At 42.3% G+C, this 18,649-nt stretch overlaps 1 protein-coding gene across 1 annotated transcript; it reads right to left on the bottom strand.

Moving 5' to 3' along the window:
* Window positions 1-1,773: 1,773 nt before the first annotated feature.
* On the bottom strand, window positions 1,774-2,322 carry LOC133922958 (alpha-amylase/subtilisin inhibitor-like). Its single transcript, XM_062368458.1, has one exon. The coding sequence runs from the start codon at window positions 2,320-2,322 to the stop codon at window positions 1,774-1,776; it is 549 nt and encodes a 182-aa protein (XP_062224442.1).
* Window positions 2,323-18,649: the final 16,327 nt, after the last annotated feature.

Here is an 18,649-nt window from a genome sequence, read left to right as displayed (position 1 = left end):
GGCAGTTGATCCAACAACTAAAATAGCCAAAGCCATTGATCTTTTCTAAATTAGCTGTGGATATGGGAAGTCGCACCTGCTGCTTAGCAAAGTAAATTCCTGATAGGGTGGTGGTGTTGTGAGAGTAAGACTCTACCGACAAGGATTCAAATTATGGTGTTATCTATTTACCCACACACTAGTGTACTTAATGTTTTAAGCGTGTCATGGTGGTATGTGTCTCTAAATGTGTGGTAGGAGGTGCATTCACGTGTAGCATGAGTGCCATGCATGTGTAGTGATGTACAGGATATGCATCTTTCTTGTAATCGAGAAAAAAACAAACTCTTGCCGCTAATTAAATATCAATTCATAATTAAAGACATCAAAGAAAATACCAGCTCTCAGTCGTCGTTCACGTAGTCTTTTACTGTAGAAAGTACATATCCTCCTACACTGTGAGCTCGCTTCGAATGTCTGGGAAAAACTGCTTCTTGACGTCAGGCTATCCTTGCAACATCAATCCTGCATTTCGTCGAGGGGCCAAGAAATGAACTGACAGACCAACTCCGTCTGACCTGGCCAGTTTGTTTTGCAGGTTGCGCATATGAGCTTTGGCTAGCCCGAAACCAACGCATTTTTTAGGGCGTCCGTTTATCAAGTCAAGAAATCCTAGTCCTCATTAGACAGGCAAATAAACTGTGGAGCCACAGATCCAAGAATTCGTGGCTCGGTGCTTTGCATGCCTGTGAGCTGCGCTTCTCCTGATGGGCGTACCTCTTTTGTCACCTGTGTCAGGATCTCGCATGCACGGATGCCGGATTGATTAGGAAAGTAATTTGCGTCGGGATTAATTCCTTTGCGCTGCTGCATGCATGCTCCGGCTCGTTCCATGTCGGCTTTGGCTGCATACGCTCGTGGGGTTGGCTCTCGGAATGCTTTGAGGTTAGTTCGTGGGACACCTGTCAGTCATCCGGCTGGTTCTGCAGAAGCGTCGGTTTGCAGCACATCAGCAGAGAATATTTTTCAAAAAAATGGTGGAGCAGTTTGGGACTATGGACGTTCCAACAAGACGTTGCCATTCACGTAGCCCACAAATTTCACTTCTGCCAGACAGATAATTCGCACGGACAACATCCATAGCGATCGAGGCACGCATGAGATAGCTACAACTCGGAGAGCATCGGCTGCATGTACTTGAAACATTTTTAAAATTCTACAACTGGCTTGTAATTGATCCAACAGCTGAAATAGCCTAAGACATTGAATTAGCAATGTATATGGGAGTTCTGTCCGTTGCTTAGCAATACCAAATTCCTGGGTGGTGCCACCACAACAGGTTCAAATCCTGGTGCACACATATTCACACACATGCTAATACATTTAGTGTTTTAAATGCGTGCCATAGAGGTACGTGTGTCTCTAGTCGTGTGATAATGGTGCATATTCACGTTTAGTGTGTGACATGTGTGTGTCTGTGTATAAGTCTTCCTTGTAATCTCAAGAAAAAACAAAATCCTGCCACTAAGTACAATTCATAAAGGCATAGAAGGAAATACTACTCTCAGTTGCTGATCACACATATAGTCTCTTATTGTAGAAAGTGCAAGCCGATACATAAGGCTACACAACATAAATGGAACTTGCTATATACGGGTGTGCACGACTAGAACAAATGCATGCGGCATGCATGAATCCTAGGAATGGAACCATCTATGCATTTGGTTTCTTCTTCTGTGTCTTCCTGAACACGACCGCCAAAGGTGAGTCGCTTGTAGTGGTCAGCAACGTCATCTACCCAGAAGTATGCAAGCCCAGATCTTTGCACGGCCCATCGCCGGCGCACGACACCAGCTTGTAGCCCTCCGTCGCGCCGTCGTACTTCTCAATGCGGAACACCATGGCCGGTGATCGTATGTAGTCTTCATCCTCGTCCTTCCCGACGGCCACGTGCTCATGCGGCTCCGAAGATGACAGTAGCGAGCTGTTGGTGACGTACCAGTCCATGGACTCGACGCATGTCGTGATGACGTCGAATCCGATCGTGACGTTCGTCGAAAGGCGAACCGCCCCGTCAGATGAAGCGGTATACGACTCGAATTTCACGGCCATGCCAACGGCAGCCTCTCCGGGCGCCTGGACCACGAAGAAATGGCAGGGTCTGTTTTCATGTAAGACCCCGAGGCCGCCGCTTGTCCTGCGGTCAGCCGAGAGAATGTAGTATAGGAAATCGCTGCTCAGCTCATGTTCCTCCGTGTCGTAGACCAGTTGGGTGTCAACCCCGGCAGTGCAGGGGAGGGAGATGGCCAGAAGCGGGAGGAGGAGGAGGACGAGATGTTTCATGGCTATCGATCTAACTAGCAGTTAGTTTTGCCTTGTGAGGTGGCTGAAATCTTTGGATGCGGGTGTTGGCTGCTTCAAATCAAGAGCTTGGGTCTTTATAGACAGATGTCATGCTAGGCAGCATTAAATAGTTTTTCTCTAGTTGTGTGCAAAACTTTTTTTAATGTTTCGGTATGGCTCATTAAAACCATATCCATTCTCCGAGCGAACATCGGGAAGGATTTTTTTGGAAAACATATAATTTGGGAACTATAAAAATATCCAGGTAGAGGGATATAACACAAATATCTATTTTTTAATTAATAAAAGTGTACCCTCTCGTCCATCAACCCATATCCTAGCAAGGATTAAATGTTTTTCTACAGGTGTGCAAAACTTTGTTTATGTTTAGGTATAGCTCATTAAAACCATATCCGTTCTTCCAGTGAACATCCGAAACGATTTTATGAGAAAACATTTAATCTGGGAACTCTAAAGATATCTAGGTAGAGGGATATAACACAAATGCCTATTTTTTAATTAATAAAGTGTATCCACTCGTCCATCAACCCATATCCTAGCAATTTTTAAGGACGCAAGAACATTAGAATTGTTCCGTTTCTTTTCCTCCTTCTCCATCTCGTTTCTTTTCATTTGATCAAGCAAAAACTTTTGAATAAAAAGGAACAAAAAAATCTAGTGACAGATTCCGTCCCAATATTTTGAACTCAAACAATTCTTACTAAAATATTTCAATTGAAAAAAGATTCGACACAAAAGATTTCGCTCAGGATGTGAACTAAAGAATTTCAAAAAGAAATATAAACTTAGGTTACAGTTCTGGGATCACGGCAGTGAGAACTGCATGCTAGGTGACTGAGCGTACTGACTCGGCTGCACAAGCTCCATGGCGGTAGCAGAGGGCGGCAGTCTGATGAGATCTCCTCATCGAGCGTGACTTCGGGTAAGGATCGATGAGCTCGGTGATAAGGGGAGAGTGAATTGGACAGTTTTTGGACGTGGAATAAAGTTTGGGGTTGATTTCCTTTATGGCAAGTTTTTGTTGGTGGGCGTTCGCGTTTTAACTAAATTAAGGGGGAAGCAGGGGGAGGCGATAGAGATGCAGCTACACTGGCTGTGGTCCATGTAGAGTAGCGCAGCAACACACTTGAAAGGACATGTACGTGGATGACTGGTAGAGTATAGATGGGCTAGCACAATAAAACATTGGATGTGCTCTTGAGGCATGGTGTCGACCGTCGAAAAGGAGGAAGTATGGAGAGTGTGCATCAGCTAGCCTTCGAGGGCATCTCTAACATGACCCTGCCAACCGGTAATGAGTAAGATTGAGATAGGTGATTAGACAGAGTTGAATAGGTGTTTTATAAATTTTGTACGAAATAGGTGGTCTACTTTTTGTTCACTCAACGTTTTTAAAAAATGTATAAATAGAAGCATAAATTTTAGAGAGATAAATTGAGAAAGAAAGTTTTAAGATAAGATAACTCCGCGAATGGAATATGAGCCATAATCTCTATTCAAGACTATTCTATATGTCTTTGAGCGCAAAAGCTTAAAACTTGAATGAAGAACACAACAAAAAGACAATCACTAAAAGAATCAACTCTCCAAATTGGTGTTCTAGAGACAAGGAGATTCAATATTCTCTTAAATACATGAGTATATGAATATTTATGCCTCTAACAAAAAGAAGAACAACTTCCTAGTGTTGAAAAATTATAGCTCAAAGGCAAAAATAAAAATCAACAAGAAAATAAAAAAACTTGCACTGAAGGCAAGAGAACCAGAAGGAGACTGGAAGGAGATGGATATAAGTTCATGCGAGAAAATAAACTTCATTAAGCACAGATGTCAGCTCTATTTTTGACAGATTACAAAGTCATTTTTCTCACAAAAGATTTAGTTTATTACAAAGACCAAGTCTATCATCTTCTCTCCTCCAAAATCTATCACTAGGCTCTCAAATTAATGGCTTAAGACTCACTCGTAGCTCTATCCCTCTATTTATAGCTCTTGGGAGCTTTCTTGGTCCTTAAATTTCTTTGTTCCTAAAATACTCTTCACCGGTTGAAGCACCAATTTCTCTCCCTTGTTGACAATGAATTAATCATTAATACAAAAATGATACACATGAATGCAAAAACTCCCCCTTTCTAAGCAATTTTCCTTTTTTTACTCTTCCTTTGAGACAAATTTTCCCCTTCGACAATGCAAAAGATGTGCAAATGAGATGCAGACTATAAAGCTTCACATATAGATCACAAAGCACTTGCAAGAACTAGAGATGTCAAAGCACTATGAGTAAATAATATAACTCAAAGGCACACAAAGGCTCAAAGTGATTCCATGTTACAAGCACCGAGAGAATGGCAAATTTTTATCAAGTTGTTCAATTATAAAAAAGGATATCACCACAAAAACATCCACAGTTTCATGATCAGTGCAAAGATTAGGGAAACTAGTGCTATATCAAGTTCAAACTAGATAACCAAGTTCAACCCGATGGGCTATAAAAATACACATATATCAATCCAAACCTTAGTTTGACAAAATAAAAAGAAACATTCTTAGCACATTATAAAGACACAAGTTAAATTTATCATTTGATCATTTTATTATCCTCAAGTGAACTTTAGCAACCAGAGGTTCATTTATTTGGCAAACTACATGAAGCATTAAGCCACCGTATTGGATTAAATTTTAACTCAAATTTGATCATTCATTTGATTAATTTAACATAAGATTAAGTGATGTAATTTTTCACAAAGTCAAGATCAGTTGTGCCTTTACGACACAAAAGAGCATATGCTCTCCCAAAGATTAATTATGGGATAAATATCTACATAGACAAATGCCAAAGAGCCTCAATCCGCTAAACTGAACAAAGCAACCTAGCACAAGTTTTTCACAGAACTAGCACTAATTTAAGCACTAATTAAGCTAAAGCAAACACTCAAGGGTGACAAGCGATTATGTTCATATTTTAAGTTCATTCTTAGAAATACAAGCTAGCTCAACAGATTTTATGCTCTATCTCAAAAAGAGTCTAAGCTTGCACAATTTGTCATATATACTACACCTAGCACAAATTTACAACTAGTACATGAAAATGCAATGAACATATAAGTGAAGCTTAACTACTATGAATATCTTACAACATGCGATGTAAATGAAAATGCAACAAGAGTAAGATGTAGTATGTACAAAAATAACTCCCCCTCACACAATGCCATAAGGATGGCATACATCAAGCTCTCTCCTCAAATGGATAAATCTAGTAGCATCTAGAGGCTTAGTGAAGATGTCGGCTAGCTAGTGTTGGGTGTCAATGTATTTCAAGTCAATGTCTCCCTTCTCATTGTGATCTCTCAAGAAGTGGGATCTCACATCTATGTGTTTGATTCTGGAATGTTAGACTAGGTTTTTGGCTAGACTTATGACACTAGAGTTGTTACACAAAAGTAGCACACTCTTGAAATTTAACCTAAAGTCCCTAAAGGTAACAACCATCCACAAAATCTATGAGCAACAGGTAGCGACAACTACATATTCAGCTTCAGAAGTAGACTACGCAACACTAGACTGCTTACTAAACGACCCACATAAGAGAAGTACCCAAGAAATGACAAGTACCAGAGGTAATCTTCCTATCAATTCTACAACCAGTAAAATCTACATCCGAAAAACCTCGAAGAGAAAGTGAAGATGAAGCAGAAAACCAAAGTTCAAACTCAAAAGTGGACTTGAGATACCTCAGAATGTGTTTCACCTCTTGGCGGTGAGACGTATGTGGTTAAGCCTGGAAGTGAGCGCACAAGCAGATGGCGAAGTGGATGTCAGGTCTTGTAGCCGTCAGGTACATGAGTGAGTAAATCATACTCCTAAACTCCCACTGGTCCACCGCCTCGCCATCTTCATCAGAATCAAGCACGATCGAGGTACCCATCGGTGTAGCCAAGGGCTTCGTGTCGCTCATGTCAAACTTATTTAGCAGCTTCTTGGCGTACTTCATCTGGTGGACGAATATATCTTGCTTGCATTGCTTGATTTGAAGTTCAAGAAAGAAGTTGAGCTCGTCCATCATCGATATCTTGAACTCCCTGCTCATAGTTTCTACAAACTTAGTCACAAGTGTATGAGAAGAGCTACCAGAAATGATATCATCTATGTAAATCTGAACAAGTAAGAAATTTTTACCATGCCTAAGAGTGAACAAAGTTTTATCAATCGATCCCATCACATACCCATGCTCTAGCAAGAAAGACCTAAGCCTATCATACCAAGCCCTAGGTGCCTGCTTGAGCCCATATAACGGTTTCTGAAGCTTGTATACTCTATGTGGGTATTTTAGGTGCTCAAAGCCCAGAGGTTGCTTGACATAGACCTCTTCCAGAATGAAACTATTTAGGAATTCACTCTTGACATCTATTTGATATAACTTCAAGAAACCAAGTTGAAATGCGCTTTGGTTTATATATGATGAATGATGCACAAGGTTGTCAATTTGGTTTGCCAAGTTTCGGATTGCCTGGGTTGTGTGGAGAGTCCGCAAAATTCTTCGAATAGTCCATAGTTTTGAAGTGAATTAGGATGTGTGGAGAGTCTACAAAATTCTTCAGGTAGTCTGTAGTTTTGAAGTGAACTAGGATGTGCGGAGAGTCCGCACATTTTCTCGGAGAGTTCGCATTTCTGCGTATTGTTCGCTCTTTTCTTTGGAGAGTCCGCAGTTGAGCAGAATTTGAATTTTGATTGAAATGTGCTCTGTGTTGATTTGAGTTTTCAATTGTGCATTTTGATTATGGACTAACTGCAGATGGAGTTGGAGATATGTGTTTGCTTGTCTCATAGTGTGCAGGTGACGGATGCAACTTGGCGGTCGACGGCGGGTGATCAGGGCCAAGTGGGGTGCTTGGTGACAGACGATCAAGGAGACCAGATGAAGTCAGGGGTGATCCTAGCGGTACACGTGGAGATCAAGCAAAGCTTGGAAGATGGATGAAGACAGTGTGTTGACAAAGTCAAGCGAAAGGGATACCGATGCAAGTGACAAGGCGGCCTGAGGGATCAGGAGCAGGAGAGACTTGCCGATGGTCAGGATCGCAAGCTGAAGTACACACGTCGACATCGGAGTGCTTGCTTAATGTGTAAGCAAGTGGCGTGTCACGCTTAGAGTAGCGTGCATAGGATTTTGCGGTTTGGCCTTAAAACCGTGGAAGGACAGGAGGAGTACATGACACCATTGTGAAGTTTGTGTCAAGGCGAAGCTAAGTCGTAAAGGTGTCGCGGTCATCCGATGAATGGGGAATAAAATGGACCAAGATATCCTCGATGGTAGGTAGGAGTGTATTACATGAAAGGGGTATTTTGAGAAAAAGTTAGGAAACTTAGATGTCAAGTTTTCTAGTCCTATAAATAGAGGGGTAAGGCTAGAGAGAGCCTTGAACCAACCATTTGAGCCTCTTGTGCCACCCATATGAGAGCATTGTGTTAGGGTTTTAGAGAAGAGGATGATGAGTGCTTAGACTAAGTAATATGTGAGAGTTTTGAGAGGAAAATCTTTGCAATCTATCTAAAATAGGGCTAACCACTTTGAGTAATAAAGTTTATTTTGTTACATATGCTTGAATGCCTCTACTTCTAGTTTCCCTCTATTGGTTGTTTTGCCTTATGTGCAAGTTTTTCTTTTTTCAATGTAGATTTTTGTTTTTCTTTTTGAGCTGAAATTTTAACACCTTGGGAGGCTGTTCTTCTTAATACTAAAGGCGTAAAATTCACATACACATTCATATGTGATAGAGTTTTGAATTTCCTTACCTTTAGATCATCATGTTGAAGATCTTCTTCATCTGGTGTTCATCTCTTGATCCTTGAGTGATCTTTTCTCAAGATTTAACCTTTATGTGGGGATGAGTCATGAATTGGTTTATTGTGGAACCTAGTATTCGATTCCAACCGTGAGACCCATCTATTGTTGAATCTTCAAGTTTGGTTTTTGATCTTTTTGGAATCTTCGGACTCTCCGGTCCAATCTCCAAACTCTCCGGTCCCATCTCCGGAGTCTTTGGACTTTCTGGGTAGGTGTAGTTTTTCTGCTGCGTATTTGTGTTATGTTCTGTTGTGATTCTCTTTTAGAGGTGCGTTGGGTGATCAAATAGGAGAAGGCCACCAATTTCATAAGAAATTTGTTGAGGCACCTATTCACCCCCTTCTAGTCGCCACTCTCAATCCTGCAAGCACGAAACCCTTCGATGTCGTAAATGCAAGAAGGATCCTAATGGCTTCTAGCCTAGCTACAATGCAAAAGGTCTCTCCAAAGTCTATTCCCTCAATTTGAGTGAAACCTTGAGCTACAAGTGTAGCTTTGTTTCTCACTACGTACCCATCCTCCCCTTGTTTATTTTTAAAAACCCATTTCATGCCTATGATGTGTACATTGGGAGCTGGTTCTACAAGGATCCAAACTTAGTTTCTCTCAAAATTTTCTAACTCTTTATACATGGCATTGATCCAATTTGAATTAGATAGAGTATGTCCAACATCATGAGGCTCAAAAGAAGCAACAAATACAGAATCAATAAAGTGAGCATGAGATGCGGACTTTAACCTCATTACCCTCTCATCGAGATCTCCAATCATCGTTTGTGAAGGGTGTCGCCATTGAATGTGTTAAGGGGCCTTACGCTGTGAGAGAATCTCCCCCTCAAACACATCTGGTGGAGGCTCGAGAGCAGCTAAAGTGGATATAAAGACAGCAGAACCCTCTGCTAGAGTAGAAGAAGAAGGAGCCAACTCCGAAGTAAGTATAGTCATGAGTAGTGGATAATCCTCGTCCTTACTGAGAGCTGAAAAGTCACCATCTACAAAGATGCTTTCGCTCATCTCCTGATCACCCACACAATCAAAGATAGAACTAGCACAGGGAGTTAACTCATCAAAAGTCATATCATAGGATTCCATGGTGGCGGTAGTGTCAATATTATAAACCTTATAGGCATAGCTATGAAGAGAATACCCTAAGAAAATGCCATCATAAGAGCTTGAATCAAACTTGTCAAGATTGCCACGCTTTAGGATGAAGCACCGACAACCAAAAACTCTCAAATATGAAACTTTCGGCTTCCTCCCAAAGCGCAACTCATAAGAAGTCAGATTCAAGATCGAGCGCAAGAAGATCTGATTGGAGATGTAGCATGTTATACTAATGGCCTCAGTCCAAAACTTCCTAGGAGTCCTATGCTCATCGAGTATCATCCTAGCCATTTTCACTAGTCCTGTTCTTTCTCTCAACCACGCTATTCTACTGAGAAACGTATAGGGTAGAAAATTGATGCTTAATGCCATGTTCAAGACAGAAAGCATAAAAAAGATAGTTCTTGAACTCGATGCCATTATTACTATGAATTACTTTTAATGCATCAGGAAGTTCCTTAAACAATCTCAAAGTCAAGATCCAAAAGTGTAAGAATACTTCATCCTTGCTCACAAGAAAGAAAACCCAAGAGTAGCGAGAGTAATCATCAACAATGACAAGTACATATCACTTCCTACATGTCGAACGAACCCGGGAATGACCAATGGTGTTCATATAGAGAAGTTCTCCTGATCGTTCAGTCGTCACCAGATTGACTGGTGGGTGAGAAGCAGCAACCATCTTGCCATGTCGACAAGAAGCATAAACAAGGTTTTTCTCAAACTTAAGCTTGGGCAATCCTCGGATCAAGCCTAGGGCAATCAAACGAGTAAGCCAATCAAAACTCATGTGCCCTAGTCTCCTATGCCACATTGAAAGCTCGGAAGAAAGTTGAGCAAGTAAACATTGAGAAGAACCAGAAGACTCAGAAAAATCAGCTCCAAAAACTCTCTCAACTCTAGAAATCTTGCAAATCAAAACGCTAGAAGAATTAAGAACCTGAGAAGTATCGCGCTTCCAGCGCACTTCCATGTCCTCATCATGCAACTCAGATAAAGAAAGTAAGTTGTATCCTAGATGCTCAACCAAAGCCACATCTTTAAGAGTAAAACTCTCATTTACCTTTACCATTTCTTTGGCTTTCACTTTACCTTTCCGATCATCTTCGAAAGTGATATACTTATGATGCTTCATCAAGGTGAGGCTGGAGAACCATGATGAGTCTCTGGTCATGTGGCGTGAACAACCGAAGTCAATGAGTTACTTGTTCTCTAGGCCTTCACCTGCCACCTACATATAAGAAGAAAGATAGGTGAATAGCTCAGTACTGGGGTTAGTGATACACCTCTTGGGAATCCAGTACTGGATCATCCATCCTGAAGCAGTAAAAGCAGGTGCAAGTAAATCAATACAAGTGCGCTGAGAGCGAGTGCCATGGTGGGGAAAATGTGGTCTGCCAATATGCTGGGACACAAGGCCTCTAGCACGTGAATCAAAACTATATGAGCCATGGTATGATCCACGTCGGGTAACACCTTTAGGAAGAGACTGAAAAGTGCTAGGGACTCATAGGTGGGAGCGAGGAAAAAACTTATGTACACCAACATAAAGGCGGTACATGTATCGGGTACTCCACTCCCACGCACGCTACTCATCTCTCCTACGGCGAAAGTAAACACCAACCAAGTGACCCTCCCTCTAACAATATGTGCAATGTTAAAGTCTCTCGAGAGCTCGGCTACTAGTCACTCTGGGCTCTTTTACAAGAGCTCTAACCTTAGGTTGTGGAGCTTTCTTGGGCTATGGTGCGGGTTTCTTCATGATGGGTTGTGGTATGAGTTTCTTCTTGATGGGTGGTGGTGTAATATTGATTTTAACTTCTCAGCATCGGGGGTAATAGGTGTGGTGAACACAGTTTCACTATCCCCATTGTACGCCGCCCTCCCAAAACCCATCCCAAGAGTCAAACCTATCTTGTCAGCACACATCTTGGTCTTGTTCAAGATCAAATTCATTTTTCCTTTACTCTCTGAGCACTTTTTCACTAGAGAGAAGAGATACTCATTTTCAGTCAAAAGCTTTTGAACTTGCCCTCTAACTCAGCTGAGCTTGTCCTAAAAGATAACGCAGGTGGAACAATTCAGCTGCATATCCTTCGAACACCTAGCACTATTCAATCTAGTTTCTAACTCTTTAAGACACTTATCTTTTAGTTCAACATCCTTTGCAAGCAAAAGACAATTCTTGCAAGCGCCTAAGAGAGTAGACCTAGACTCCTCCTTAAGGAGCTTATTCTCGGCATTCTCAAGCCGACTGGTGACTTAAGTATGCACATTCCGAAGCTCAGCAAGTTCATCCACAACAATCAAACAACTCTCACATTTCTCAACATCCGGCCTGACTAAGCAATGCAAGTTCAGAAGGCACAGATTCATACTTAGGCCTAAGATCCTTCAACTCAAGTACAACTTTTTAAGTAACCCATCATAGATAATAAGAGCATCATTCAAGGTATCGACTTAGATGGAAAGCTAGTCATAGGAAGGCAATACCTTAGAAGGATCAAGCCCGGGATCACTGTCATTGTCGTTGTCATCCACCATGAAGTAGAGGCCGGTGAAGTCCTTGACCTTCTTCTTATTCTTCACTTATGGTTCCTCCTCCTCTGAGCTTTCCTCTTCACTTGATGAGGTGTTGATGTCGCCAAGAGCTACCACAAATGCCCTAGAGGCGGTATGGCTGCTGTCGGAGGACGAACTCCTCAAGCGGGGATCCTGAGGGACCCCATTTGAGATTTGACCGGGGGGATGATTCTGAATCTACCTCGTACGTGGATTTAATGTGAATATGTGAGATGTAGGCGGGACGGATGATCGGCTGCTAGTGGGAGTAAATGCTCGAAGGATTTTAGACAGGTTCAGGCCGCATGGAGCGTAATATCCTACTCCTGTGTGTATGTTATTAATGCTCTGGGAATGCCTTTCTCTGGATCTCTTGTGCTACAAGGTTTTTTGTTTAAGTCTAGAGTTTTGGTCTTCAAGTGCCGACCTCTAACTGTGTGCTAGAGCTTCTTCTTTTTTGATTCGTTCTGGCGTGTCTTTAGCTTATCCAACTTGTTCTTCTCCGAGGTGCACCCCCCTTTTATCCTGTCGGGGGAGGCTTGGCGTGCCCAAAAAGGATGGCACGAATTCCCATGAGCTATAAATGGAAAGCAACCATCATGGGGTTGCAGCTTGATGTTACAGGAGGTTGAAAATGCGCCCTCGACCGGTCCTGTCGCCCATTACGCCACCTTTTAGCGGGTGCAGCAGGGGGGCCAATCGGGCAGCCACCGAGCAACCCTGCATGCCCGCTCGGTCAGAGCAAGTCTGACACAGCAGGTGACAGGCGATATGTCTTGAGCCCAGCGACGATATCTCCAAGCCGCGCAGGGTGACGTGCGATGGGACTCGTTGCATTAAATGTCCCTACGCCTTCCTGCCAGGCGGTGGCAGGGACTAACGTACTCAGTACGACAGGCGTGGGGGGAGTGGTTGGAAGTGAAAGGCCATGCTCCCTCTTTAAATGCAGCATCGGGCCTCTCACCAATTGACACCTCACCGCTGAGCCCTTGTGGGGTCCATCGGCAAGGGGCTTCTCAGGTCCTCGGGGAACTCTGGGTGCTCGGGGACTACTGTTCATAGCCCTGAGTGCCCTCTCCCGGATATGTCTCTTCTTGGTCCTCGGAGAACTCTGGGTACTCGGGGGCCACTGTTCATGGCCCCGAGCACCCCTCCCAGAATTGGCTCTTCTCGGGTCCTCGAGGAACTACGGGTACTCGGGGACCACTGTTCATGGCCCTAAGCATCCTTCCCGGAACTGTGTCTTGTCGGGTCCTCGGGGAACTACGGGTACTCAGGGACCACTGTTCATGGCCCCGAGCACCCCTCCCGGAACTGGGTCTTCTCAGGCCTCAGGGAGACGGTCCCCAAGGGAAGGCGCCACGTGGCATTTGCTGTCCTGGCATCGGGACTTAGGGACCCCTGGTTCCCATGTCACCGACAGCTGCCTTTTTGGCCACCTTGTTGCAGTTCTTTTTGAAGAATGGCTTCTTATTCTTCTTCTTGTGGTTGTTATAGTCGTGGTCGTTGTCCTCCCTCTTCTTGAGCTTGGGGCAGTTTGCCTTGAAGTGGGTGGTGTCACCACACTTAAAGAAGGCTCAAGAGCCACTCCTCCTCCGGTCTTAGTGGTTGTTGTAGAAGCAAGTGAACTTCTTCACAATAAGGGCAAGGTCCTAATCATCAAGTACCCTCACCTGCTCCTCTATCATAGAGACAAGGGATGACAAAACAAATTTACCAGATAAAGTGTTAGCATAAGAAACACCACCTCTATACTAGTTGTTATCACTAAGTTCAAAAACCAACACCGTGTTTCAAGACAGAGGGTTTCTGAGACCAATCTGAGCCACCTTGACTATCTCGATGGACTTGAGCTTGCTGAAGAGTTCATCAAAAGTTGGTAACTCTTCAATGCTCGGGATCTTCACTTCCCATATGCTACGATCGAGAGCATAAAGAAGCTTGATCGCTCTCTTATGATCAGAGTAGGGAAAAAACTAGCGGATCTAAGGTTGCTCATAATTCCATCAAAACAAGCAAACATAGCATCCAGAGGTTCACCGGACTCTTGCACAAACATTTGGTATTCTTAGCTGCATATGCTCTGGCGTCTAGTCTTAATCTGATTAGTGCTTTCATGGAAGACACTCATAGTAGTCCAGATCTCTCGAGCAGTACGGAATTGTTGGACCATGTCAAACTCATTTTGACTCAGGCTAGTGAACAAAATATTTCTAGCCTTATTGTTGGCCTTATATTGTTCAATTTGAACCTGAGTTGTGCGAGCAACAGGGATCTCATAGTTGGAATAAACTACTTCTCATATTGCACTTCCTTGGCTTAGAAGATAAGCCTCCATGCGTACCTTCAAGTATGAAAAGTCTCATCCATCGAATAACGGAATCTTCCCACTTTTCTCCATATCACCCATGGATCACGAAACCGGTTAATGTCAACAAGTGATCAAACCGGTTCTAATACCAATTGCATGTTTGGGATAAGTGATTAAAGGGAGTTGAATAGGCATATTACAAATTTCGTGTAAAATAGATGACCTACTCCTTATTCACCCAAGGCTCCTAAAAAAATACACAAATGGAAGCATAAACTTTAGACAGACAAAGCGAGAAATAAAGTTCTAAGTCAACATGACTCCAAGAATAGAATATGAATCATAGGCTCTATTCAAGACCATTCTATATGTCTTTGAGCACAAAATCTTAAAACTTGAATGAAGAACAAAACAAAAAGACAATCATCGGAAGAAGAAACTCTCCAAGTTGATGGTATTGAGGCAAGAGGATTCAATACCCTCTTAAATACATAAGTATATGAACGTTTATGCCTCTAGCAACAAGAAGAATAACTTCCTAAGGTTGAAAAATTATAGCTCAAAGGAAAAACGAAAATTAACAAGAAAATCGAAGAACTTGCACTGAAGGCAAGGGAAACAAAAGAAGAAAACTAGAAGGAGATGAACATAAGCTCATGCGAGAAAATAAAATTCATTAAGCACAGAGGTCAATCCTATTTTTGATAGATTACACAATCATTTATCTCATAAAAGCTCTAACCTATTATAAAGACTAAGTCTATCTTCTCCTCTCCTACAAAACCTATCACTAGCCTCTAAAATGGATAGCTCAAGACTCTCCCACAGCTCTACCTCTCTATTTATAGCTCTTGGGAGCTTCCTTGGTCCTTAAGTTTTCTTGTTCCCAAAATACCTTTCATCGGTAGTGCACTCCTAACTACCATCGGGGCATTTTAGTCCAGATTTTGTTCCTTCCATCGAACAGCCATAACTTCTTCACGACTTAGCTTCACCTCAACGCAAGCCTCGTGATGGTACAACGTGACCCTCTAGTCCTCCTACGATTTTATGGTCAAACCGTGAAACCCTAGCACGCTTCTCAAAGTGTGACTAGCCGCCACTTGTTTTGCTTCAAGCAAGCACTCCGATGTCAACGCGTGTCCTCCGTCTTGTGATCTTGACTATCGGAAAGTCTCTCCCGCACCCGATCCATCAGGCCATTTTGTCACTTGCATCGGCATCCCCTTCGCTTGACTTTGTCACACGTCGTCTTCATCCTTCATCATCTCCATACTTTTCTTGAACTCCATATGTACCTCTAGGATCACCCTTGATTTCGTTCGGTCTCCTTGATCGTCTGGCACCAAGCACCCACTTGGCCATGATCATCCCGTCTTCGACCATCAAGTTGCATCTATCACCTGCACACCATGAAACAAGCAAACACATATCTCCAAATTCCAAGGATATCTCTAGTTAGCCCATAACACAAATCCTTAGTTCAAAACCCATTCTGCAGAAAACATGAGCAGTGGATGTTTTGGCGTGTTCACTCACTGAGCACTGGAACATTCGATGAGTGTGTTCCCATTCAGTGCACTGAAAAATGCTTTCTACAAGAATTGGTCTGGTGTGAAGCTTTGGTGCTCACTTTCCTATCACCGGATCATCCGGCGCCTTTATCTTCACCAGACTCTCATTATGCAATCTCTCTGTAAAAATTATGCTGGTGTATTATCCGATGTTCACAAACTCCCACACCAGACTATACGATGACTTCTTCAGATTTGACGCCAAACTCCAATTTCAAATTTTGTCACGCACTGGAAAATACTCTGGCTCTACCAGCATTGTATCACCAGATCATCTGGTGAGATATATGCTTTTCACTGAAAATTTCTTCTCTACAGGAAATGGTTTGGTGCCCTCTAAGCCCATTGCCTAACAATCTGGTGCCTTGATCTTCATTTCTACTTGAGCACAGAATTGCTCTAGTGTCAGCTTCAGCACCACACCAGATCATCTGGTGAAGCCAATTTCTCGGACATTGGATATTCCAATGAGTTCATTTTTTCTGGACTCAAAATAGAAAATCCAACTCCAACTTGGGTTAGCCATAAACAAAATTACGCACAACAAAGTTTATTCCAACCAAGTTCAACTTAAATCCAATATTGTCAATGATTCATCACAATCAAACCAAGGCACATCTCAGCTCGGTTTCTTAGCTTATGTGGTGGCGAAAGAAAAAGAGGAGGGATAGATGTCAACTACTAATTCACAAATAGTTTAGTCACACATCCCTCCACACTAGCTTATAGCTTGTAACACTCAATTACATGTGGAACATATTAAACTTGGAGATCGTGCTATAGCCACTTCATTGGATGGATTTGTCGGTGTGATATCTATCATTGATAGGGAAACCACTTGTAAACAATATGTTGGTTATATTGTTAGAGATGCTCTGACCTATTCGCTCGAAAGAATGTAAGTCATGCCGTGCATAGGTGCAGCATTAACCGTTCAACTAAAGGTAAATTATACCCTACTAGCTAAAAGACTAGGCCGAAGTGGGCCGAATCAGGTCGGGCAAAGTGGTCTTGGCTTGGGAAGGGTTCGAATTTAAGGTTGGTCCACAATTTGGCAATGGGTTGACCCGGGAACATGAAAGAGAATTGGGCTCATATATAATCGAGCTAGCCAATACGTGCTTATATTAGATTTTAGAATCGCTAGTCTCAACTGCGTCCCACGCACTCCACTTAATGCACAACTGATGCATCCAAAATATGTATGCATAATAACTATGTTTTTATATACATGCTCTCATCTTCCTCCTTTCTAAATATGTTTTCATAGTATATATATTGTGTAAACTACAATAAACATGTTTAACACCTTGAGTATTGCATATTTTATCATATATGAATAATCTTCTACTTAATTTTATGCAGAATAAATATGTCCTTGAACTCCTATGGATGCACCATGATGAAAAGATCCAAGTCGGAGCCACTCCGAAGGAGTTATAGGTACTCGAAACATAGTTTGAAGCTTATATTAATCATTTAGGCACATAAACGACTTCAAATGCAAAAAGTCACAATAGTAAAGTTATAGCTATCATTGAGAGTTGTAACTTTAATATAAAGATAGTCTCCATCTAAAGTAGTATGAATTTTCTATGAATTTATGAACAGAAACTACATATAAGAAAACACATAAAGTTTGAAGGACTTCAGTACGATCACCCATGACCGTACCAACCCTCGACAGGCCACGAGAAGATCCGATTTAAGCCCTAACTTATCTGTTTCAACTTTGATTCTATTGGAACTTATTTGGGAGATTTCTTGTACTTCATGAAGATATTTTGAAGGAGTAAATCACCCAATAATTATTGGATTGGATTGGAATAACATCGGATAGATTGTAAGGCCATCTACCATGTCTATATAAGGTGATCCAACTCTAGCAGTTGGGGGGAACACCCACACATAGAGGCGGCGCCCTCTCCATCTCCATGCCGCCGCCATGCCTCAAAACCATCTACACGCCGCCGCCGCCGCCAGTTGTCCTCTTCACCTTAGCGTCGATCTCCATCACCATCTCCACCGCTAGCGAGTTTTCCATTGTAACTTAGAGGGTTCTGGATTACACTTGTGTTTGCATCTTTAATCAATCTATTGTGTCTTGTAATTTCACATCTTTATTTATCTTTGCATGGTTGTCTAGATACTGCATAAGTAGTTGAGTCGTTCTTTGGCCATGGCAATCATGATGTGAATTAGGATTACTTAATAGTTGTTGATATAGATGGTTCCTCTTAGCACCGGGCTACGGTTGCAACTGTATATTTGGGGTAACGGTAAGTGGATGATTGAGTAAGTGTGATGGGATGATCTATATCAACAACTATTAAATAACCTAATTAACATCATCCTTGTCTTGGGTCTTTTGTCATGGTTCATCCATGAGAGTTCAAGGGCATATTTATTCAGCATAAAAATAAGTAGAAAATTATTCAAATATGATAAAATAATAAAATATGCGATGCTCAAGGTATTACACGTGTTTATCATGATTTACGCAATATATACTACAAAAGTGCATTTAATAAGGATGCACATGATATCATTTTACATTGAAAATATTGTTTTTATATGTGTATATTTTGGACACATCAATGATCCGCTAGAGACAAGGAAAACGACACACAGAAGGCTCATAGGAGTAGTTAGGGTTAGGGTTTCCGTGTTGCTCTCTCTCCCCTCACCCCCTCCATGAACTACGGGTGGCGGGGTGCCGTCGGCCATAGGTGATGGACGGAGTCCAGGTGGGAGGAAGTGGTGGCATGTGGACACTGGCCAGCGTGGTAAGATGACAGTGACACCATCGGCTGCCGGTGGTGGTAACGACAATGTGGGGCAGGGTTTGCAGTGGAGCAGACTCCAGCGAGAAGAGAGGGGCGACAGGTCGTATGCTTCTCACGCATTAACT

This window comes from Phragmites australis, chromosome 6 (assembly GCF_958298935.1).
Source record: "Phragmites australis chromosome 6, lpPhrAust1.1, whole genome shotgun sequence".
Lineage (NCBI taxonomy): Eukaryota > Viridiplantae > Streptophyta > Magnoliopsida > Poales > Poaceae > Phragmites > Phragmites australis.
Note: the sequence above shows the minus strand (reverse complement) of the source record. Positions and strands in the feature narration are given on the sequence as shown.

What these genes read in the sequence shown, in the direction of transcription:
- LOC133922958 (XM_062368458.1), bottom strand. Translation starts at nt 2,322, where the DNA reads ATGAAACATCTCGTCCTCCTCCTCCTCCCGCTTCTGGCCATCTCCCTC.